Here is a 7,959-nt window from a genome sequence, read left to right as displayed (position 1 = left end):
AAACTAACGATTGAGACAATCTATGCATAAAATGTGTAATAAAATCATCCACCTCAATGACAGGCCTAACAAATCAATTGTCTCTGCTAATTGTAGACCTTACATTTGTAGATGGGAGGTGAATTCACACTTTTATTCATTATGTTTTTGCAAATGCGGATCTTCAATTCGTCCTCAGATTTACCACGATTAAATACATTTCAAGATGCACTGGCACACGTAGGCCTACATCACTACACTTCCACGTTGTCACGGTTTGCATTGTTGCGCGAAATTCTCAGGTTTCCAGATCCATGGAAACCGCGGCGCGGCTAAAGACAACAATGCGCTCATTACGCCCAAGTCATTTGGCTGCTGCTTGCTATTGTGGTGTTGTAAAGCCTATCAAACATGTCAAAATATAAAGAGGGTGCCCTGTTCGAATTAAACATGCTACGAGAAACGTGGTGTCGAGTAGAGATTGACAGTAAGTTTTGGGAAAGAGCAGAGAAGAGACATTTTGACTGTCATTTGCAAAACACCTGCGACTTCAAGTCGCTCCAGGCAGTGACTCCGGAGCAACGGTCTGCTTGGACAGCTGCAGGACATATCACCAAATACCCGGAGCGAAAACACTTCGAAGAAAGCCGTAAGCATTACCAACGCCATAGCCAGTGACTGCTGAGTGTGTCCATTGATAGTGATGTTAGTGTCTGCTGATGTGAACCTGACCAAACAGAAACAGGATTTATGGATGTTATTACAGGTTTTCTTTTGTCCTTTTTTCTAAACCTTTATTTAACTAGGCAAGTCAGTTAATTAAGATCAAATTCTTATTTTCAATGACGGCTTAGGAACAGTGGGTTAACTGCCTTGTTCAGGGGCGGAATGAAGGATGTTTGGCTTGTCAACTCGGGGATTCGATCTTGCAACCTTTCAGTTACTAGTCCAATGCTCTAACCACTAGGCTACCCTGCCGCCCCGTCCATGAACTTGAGGTCTTTAAAAATGTCCCTCAAATTGAAACCATGTCGCCCCTAATGGTTAATAATACAAGCTATGGATACATATATTGTTGTTTTGTTTTTTTGTTTTTTCAGACAAGGCCCATCTGGTATAATGAAGCAGAGGAACCCTTCAGCACCAAGTGGAATATTTCTGAAATAAATGGCACTTAAATTATATATAGAAGTGTCCATCACATATGCAAAAACACCTGTTGATTGAGCATTTTATTTCACAATTCCATTTCATTTTCAGAGACACAGCATGAGATAACACAACATGAATTAAATTACAAAACGCCTCACTCAAGTCTCTTCATTTTTGGGAACAATCTGAGGGCATTATCTGTAGTGACATGAATTACCATTTGAGGTGTGATTCCTTTGACATGAGCAATGTACTCACAGACCAGTGAAATGTTCTTGGGTTCATTCCTTACCTGCAGAGGGGAGACGTAGAATAAGAACACTTATACAAAACTATCAGGTTGCTGCTTTACATAATGAGGCATTCCAAATGATGACCCACATGTTTTTCTGGTCCCAAGGCAGGAGAGTCTGTCTCCAGACAGATGTGTTCTAATGGAATCTGTTTGATCAGCTTGGCTTTCTGTTATAACACAGTAATAACACAGTCATTATGAGGGGACTCAACAGCAACCGCCACAAATCATGTCTGGTTTTATCACGCCATATGGCCGTTTCAGAGGTTTTTTTGCAGAAATGCATAGTGAGCATTTCTGGCCCAGTAAAAGAAGCTTTACACCAGTCTTTAAAACTTGAACTTGAGACAAGCTTGTTCAAAGAATAAGGTGTTAGAAAATATAAGGTATTTCTATAGAAAAGATAAGGGATTCCCATAACAATGAGGACATACAGTACTGTTGGTGACTCCACAATACCTATCGAAAATGTACTGAGAGATTACTGAATGACACCAGGTTAATGAACAACTGTATCGCTCACCTGGTCATTCCTACAGACAGCTGGAGGGAAGGAGAAGAAGTACCCTGCCTGCACTCCTTCCATGGCCACTGATGGTTTCCCTGCAAAGTTGTGCAGCAAAGCACAAGTGATACCTGATAGGATAGCCAAAATAGTTAAAGCCTCCTAAAAATAAAAAATTAGTCACTTCAGCAATGTGGCTGTCCTCTTATGTAATACTGATTTTAAGACACACACCCTGTTCTTTCAGAGTAGCTATGGTGACCTTTGCAGCTGATCGGGAATGGATGTTCCTGCGTCAAAGAGGAAATGCACACAACAAGAAAGCGTCAGGAGAAATATAGTGGTAACAAATAATAATAATCCTTAATATCCAGTTATAGTGAGACATTCCATGCAAAGCCTGTTCTTGTCCCTGCCAAGGACATGGCTTGTTGCAGTTGCTCGCAGTCTGATTACATGAATGTAACGTCTCTCCTAGCACACACAGTACTATGCACCAAGGCTATCCACGATAAACTCACACTGGCAAATCCAGATCCTTGGATATTTGTAATTGCTTGGTGAAAACAGTCAGCTGTTCCTCTCTCTCCTGAGAAGTGGGGGCATACCAAGGTGTGTAGTCAAGACCAATCTGCAATTAAAAGAAGAAAAAGAGACTGTTTAAAGGAAGAGGGGCAATAGAAAAACATTATAATTGCATTGATTGTCTATTGACTGAATGTATGCTAAACAAAAACCATTGATTTCAATCTTTAACAAACCATGTAACTCTATGCACAATTACTACTTTGAACAATTTAGACAGTACATAAATAAATTACTGGAAACATTTTGCAGATGCAAAGTTTGGTAACAGAATTAAGGTAAAATCTCCCTCAGTTTGATTCCGTTACAAAACATTGTATGTACACAGTTCTTCCTGTATTTTTTTTTTAATTAAAAGGTTCAGTGGAAATGATTAAAAGTAGTCATTGTATAGATTTTTATGGTTTGTGAAAATTTGAAATCAATGGTTTCTGTTTGGTGAAAAAAAATCGGAGTCTCAGCGTAATTCCATTACCATGGAATTGCCCCTCAGCACAAATCTGACATGGGCACTGGGCAGCTTGATGGAAACCAGTTGAACAGTGGGCGGTTAGTCAAAGCTTTCCCAGTCCAGGCCAACAGTCAATCCCAAACAAAACACATGCTGGGAATGTCCAGCTAGAGCACCCTGTCCCCACTAGCTTACTCTGTGCTGTTACTGACTGGGAGACATGGTTGACTTAGTCCTAATACCTGCCTCTCTGGGCTCCACCAAATTAACTTTGTGAAAGAATGCTTCTGCCAGACATGCATTCCTTCCAAAGCTCTTGCGAAGGATATAGATCATTAAGGGTATTAGCCGGCAGGGTGAATTGTTAGTGATTTAAGATGTATTGTTGCAGCGTGCACTTTCAGTTTAGCAAGTCGGAGCTCAGGCTTAATAAACCTAATCCTTTTGCTTTACAGAAGTCATACCATTTCACAGTTTTTACACCAGGATATGACACGTGTGTTTACGTAAGATTAAGCATGATGCGGGGCCAGACAGACCTGCTGCATAGGACTAGAGAAGTGATAACTGGCTTTTCCATACAATTCTATGAGTAGGCCTACAGTACAGTATATACTAGAGTTTTCATAACATGTCCAAAAATACAGATTTGGCCGATTGTTTTATCTTTTATTTTAGACCTTATTTAATCGTTATTTAACTAGGCAAGTCAGTTAAGAACACATTCTTATTTTCAATGACGGCCTAGGAACGGTGGGTTAACTGTCTCGTTCAGGGGCAGAACGACAGATTTTTACCTTGTCAGCTCGGGGGATTCAATCTTGCCACCTTACAGTTAACTAGTCCAACGCTCTAACCACCTGATTACATTGCACTCCACGAGGAGACTGCCTGTTACGCGAATGCAGTAAGCCAAGGTAAATTGGTAGCTAGCATTAAACTTATCTTATAAAAAACAATCAATCAATCATAATCACTAGTTAACTACACATGGTTGATGATATTACTAGTTTATCTAGCGTGTCCTGCGTTGCATATAATCGATGCGGTGCGTATCGTTGCTCCAACGTGTACCTAACCATAAACATCAATGACTTTCTTAAAATCCATACACAGAAGTATATATTTTTAAAACTGCATATTTAGCTAAAAGAAATCCAGGTTAGCAGGCAACATTAACCAGGTGAAATTGTGTCACTTCTCTTGCGTTCATTGCAACAGTTTGGGCAGCCTAATTTTCCATAATTTTCCATAATTATGTCATAGCAATGTAATCAGGTGGTTAGAGCTACCCGGATAAAGCACTAAATAAACTTCAGTTAGTGCTAAATACAGCTGCTAGAATCCTGACTAGAACCAAAAAATGTGATCATATTACTCCAGTGCTAGTCTCCCTACACTGGCTTCCTGTCAAGGCAAGGGATGATTTCAAGGTTTGACTGCTAACCTACAAAGCATTACATGGGCTTGCTCCTACCTATCTCTCTGATTTGGTCCTGCCGTACATACCTACACGTACGCTACGGTCACAAGAAGCAGGCCTCCTAATTGTCCCTAGAATTTCTAAGCAAACAGCTGGAGGCAGGGCTTTCTCCTATAGAGCTCCATTTTTATGGAATGGTCTGCCTACCCATGTGAGAGACGCAAACTCGGTCTCAACCTTTAAGTCTTTACTGGGTCATATGTGGGTCATATGATTGAGTGTAGTCTGGCCCAGGAGTGTGAAGGTGAACGGAAAGGCTCTGGAGCAACGAACCGCCCTTGCTGTCTCTGCCTGGCCGGTTCCCCTCTTTCCACTGGGATTCTCTGCCTCTAACCCTATTACAGGGGCTGAGTCACTGGCTTACTAGGGCTCTTTCATACCGTCCCTAGGAGGGGTGCGTCACTTGAGTAGGTTGAGTCACTGACGTGGCCTTCCTGTCTGGGTTGGCGCCCCCCCCTTGGGTTGTGCCGTGTCGGTGATCTTTGTGGGCTATACTTGGCCTTGTCTCAGGATGGTAAGTTGGTGGTTGAAGATATCCCTCTAGTGGTTTGGGGGCTGTGCTTTGGCAATGTGGGTGGGGTTATATCCTTCCTGTTTGGCCCTGTCCGGGGGTGTCATCGGATGGGGCCACAGTGTCTCCTGACCCCTCCTGTCTCAGCCTCCAGTATTTATGCTGCAGTAGTTTATGTGTCGGGGGGCTAGGGTCAGTTTGTTATATCTGGAGTACTTCTCCTGTCCTATCCGGTGTCCTGTTTGAATTTAAGTATGCTCTCTCTAATTCTCTTTCTCTCTTTCTTGGAGGACCTGAGCCCTAGGACCATGCCTCAGGACTACCTGACACGATGACTCTTTGCTGTCCCCAGTCCACCTGGCCGTGCTGCTGCTCCAGTTTCAACTGTTCTGCCTGTGATTATTATTATTTGACCATGCTGGTCATTTATGAACATTTGAACATCTTGGCCATGTTCTGTTATAATCTCCACCCAGCACAGCCAGAAGAGGACTGGCCACCCCACATAGCCTGGTTCCTCTCTAGGTTTCTTCCTAGGTTTTGGCCTTTCTAGGGAGTTTTGCCACCGTGCTTCTACATCTGCATTGCTTGCTGTTTGGGGTTTTAGGCTGGGTTTCTGTACAGCACTTTGAGATATCATCTGATGTACGAAGGGCTATATAAATCCATTTGATTTGAAGGTTGTGCAATGTAACAGGAATATTTAGACTTATGGATGCCACCCGTTAGATAAAATACAGAACGGTTCCGTATTTCACTGAAAAAATAAACGTCTTGTTTTCGAGATGATAGTTTCCAGATTCGACCATATTAATGACCTAAAGCTCATATTTCTGTGTGTTATTATGTTATAATTAAGTCTATGATTTGATAAAGCAGTCTGGCTGAGCAATGGTAGGCAGCAGCAAGCTCGTAAGCATTCATTCAAACAGCACTTTCGTACGTTTGCCAGCAGCTGTTTATGACTTCAAGCCTATCAACTCCCGAGATTAGGCTGGTGTAACCGATGTGAAATGGCTGGCTAGTTAGCGGGGTGCGCGCTAATAGCGTTTCAAACTTCACTCGCTCTGAGACTTAGGAGTGGTTGTTCCCCTTGCTCTGCATGGGTAACGCTGCTTCGAGGGTGGCTGTTGTCGATGTGTTCCTGGTTCGAGCCCAGGTAGGAGCGAGGAGAGGGACGGAAGCCATACTGTTACACTGGCAATACTATAGTGCCTATAAGAACATCCAATAGTCAATGGTTAATGAAATATAAATGGTATAAAGATAAATAGTCCTATAATTCGTATAATAACTACAACCTAAAACTTCTTACCTGGGAATATTGAAGACTCTTGTTAAAAGGAACCACCAGCTTTCATATGTTCTCATGTTCTGAGCAAGGAACTGAAAAGTTAGCTTTCTTACTTGGCACATATTGCACTTTTACTTTCTTCTCCGACACTTTGTTTTTGCATTATTTAAACCAAATTGAACATGTTTCATGATTTATTTGAGGCTAAATTGATTTTATTGATGTATTATATTAAGTTAAAATAAGTGTTCATTCAGTATTGTTGTAATTGTCATTATTACAAATACATTTCAAAAATCAACTGATTAATCGGTATCGGCTTTTTTTGGTCCTCCAATAATCGGTATCGGCGTTTTTTGTTGTTGTATCGGTCGACCTCTAGTACATACCTCTCCAACTGCAACAATGTCATCTCTGTACTTCTGGAACAAGGGCAAGGCAGGCTCCAAGTCCTGTAATAAGAGATGTTTTGGGAAAAGTCAGCATGCTTGTTCCTCTCATCCTTAGACAACATCAACATGATGTTATAGTTACATTTTGTTTATAACCATAATATCTAACATAAGGCTGACCGTCTGACATGTGTTTGATGTCTATTAATTGAGTGTGTCTGCTAACTGTGTGTGAATGTTTGTACCTGAATCTTCACGCTGTGCTGGTCATGGGACCCACAGCCTTGGACTGGGTGGATTCCAAAACATGGTGCAACTAGATCTGGGTAGCTGAAAGAGCAACAGTAAGAGTAACTCAAAGACAACATTCATAAAACAGTTTCACAGTGTCTCAATGTACTACAAGAACAGATAAATGTCTCTTGGAGAAGAAAACAAAACTCACAGTCAAAAGCTGCTGGAAGCCAATGGAACATTGTGATAGTGAGTTGAACTATTATTTTGTGCTATAATGTATGCATTTTGAGCAAGATATCACAAGGCACAGAATTTGCTATTATAAATCTATGACATTTCTGAATATGGGCTATTATGTTCTGAAAATAAGATATGTTGTGTATGATACTAACCTTTTAAACAGCTGGATAACTCTTTCAAACTCACTGGGCTCTTCAGTGACAGAAATAAGTGTTTTGACTCCAGCCTGAAATGGCACAACATCTGATGTAGACTACAATACAACTGTTAATAAACACAGTAATCAAGATTTTATTCATACTAACTTTATACCATTAAACATTTTACATATATTATATAATAGCTATAACTAACCTCTCGGGTCCTCTTGATCACATCATCTAAATCCTGCAGAATAGACACACACTTTTGTACTGTCACTTGAACATTCACCCTTGAATAATGTATTGTCATAGCATAGTCAGCTGTCTGCAAGTATTGCTGTGGACTCGATGCGACCATTTTTCACGCTTCCTAGTTGCGAGACTGCCTTCTGGTGGGCAGCACACATAAGCACCCACGCTTGCAAAACAGTTGAATAATAACCGCTTCTGTTACATTAGCCTACATACCACAGACCTTTTGCTACAAACCCACTCATTTGTGTACACATACCTCGGCAAATTCACAGGCTGTGATGTGGCAATGGCAATCAACAAAGCCACCATCCATTGAAGCCATAGACAAAAAAAAATAGGGTTGAAATTCAAAGTGAATTATGTGAGGTGGAACGTTTTTTTTACACCGTTTTGTTTCCCTACGCGCCTTTATTCCTAGAACCACACATTTAATTTCC

At 41.2% G+C, this 7,959-nt stretch overlaps 2 protein-coding genes across 2 annotated transcripts; one reads left to right on the top strand and one right to left on the bottom strand.

The window, feature by feature from the left end:
• Positions 1–298: 298 nt before the first annotated feature.
• On the top strand, positions 299–1,288 carry LOC115107776 (spermatogenesis-associated protein 45-like). The gene is made up of 2 exons (XM_065008783.1): positions 299–628; positions 1,080–1,288. The coding sequence occupies exons 1-2, from the start codon at positions 391–393 to the stop codon at positions 1,097–1,099; spliced, it is 258 nt and encodes an 85-aa protein (XP_064864855.1). The 5' UTR covers positions 299–390; the 3' UTR covers positions 1,100–1,288.
• On the bottom strand, positions 1,199–7,933 carry tatdn3 (TatD DNase domain containing 3). Its single transcript, XM_029631397.2, has 10 exons — positions 7,779–7,933; positions 7,479–7,511; positions 7,277–7,350; positions 6,893–6,977; positions 6,645–6,707; positions 2,453–2,562; positions 2,166–2,221; positions 1,950–2,062; positions 1,513–1,593; positions 1,199–1,423 (listed from the first exon to the last, which is right to left on the bottom strand). Exons 1-10 carry the CDS (start codon positions 7,842–7,844, stop codon positions 1,286–1,288), a joined length of 819 nt encoding a protein of 272 aa, XP_029487257.1. The 5' UTR covers positions 7,845–7,933; the 3' UTR covers positions 1,199–1,285.
• Positions 7,934–7,959: the final 26 nt, after the last annotated feature.

This window comes from Oncorhynchus nerka, linkage group LG24, assembly GCF_034236695.1.
Source record: "Oncorhynchus nerka isolate Pitt River linkage group LG24, Oner_Uvic_2.0, whole genome shotgun sequence".
Lineage (NCBI taxonomy): Eukaryota > Metazoa > Chordata > Actinopteri > Salmoniformes > Salmonidae > Oncorhynchus > Oncorhynchus nerka.
This window is presented reverse-complemented; position numbering and strand designations above follow the sequence as displayed.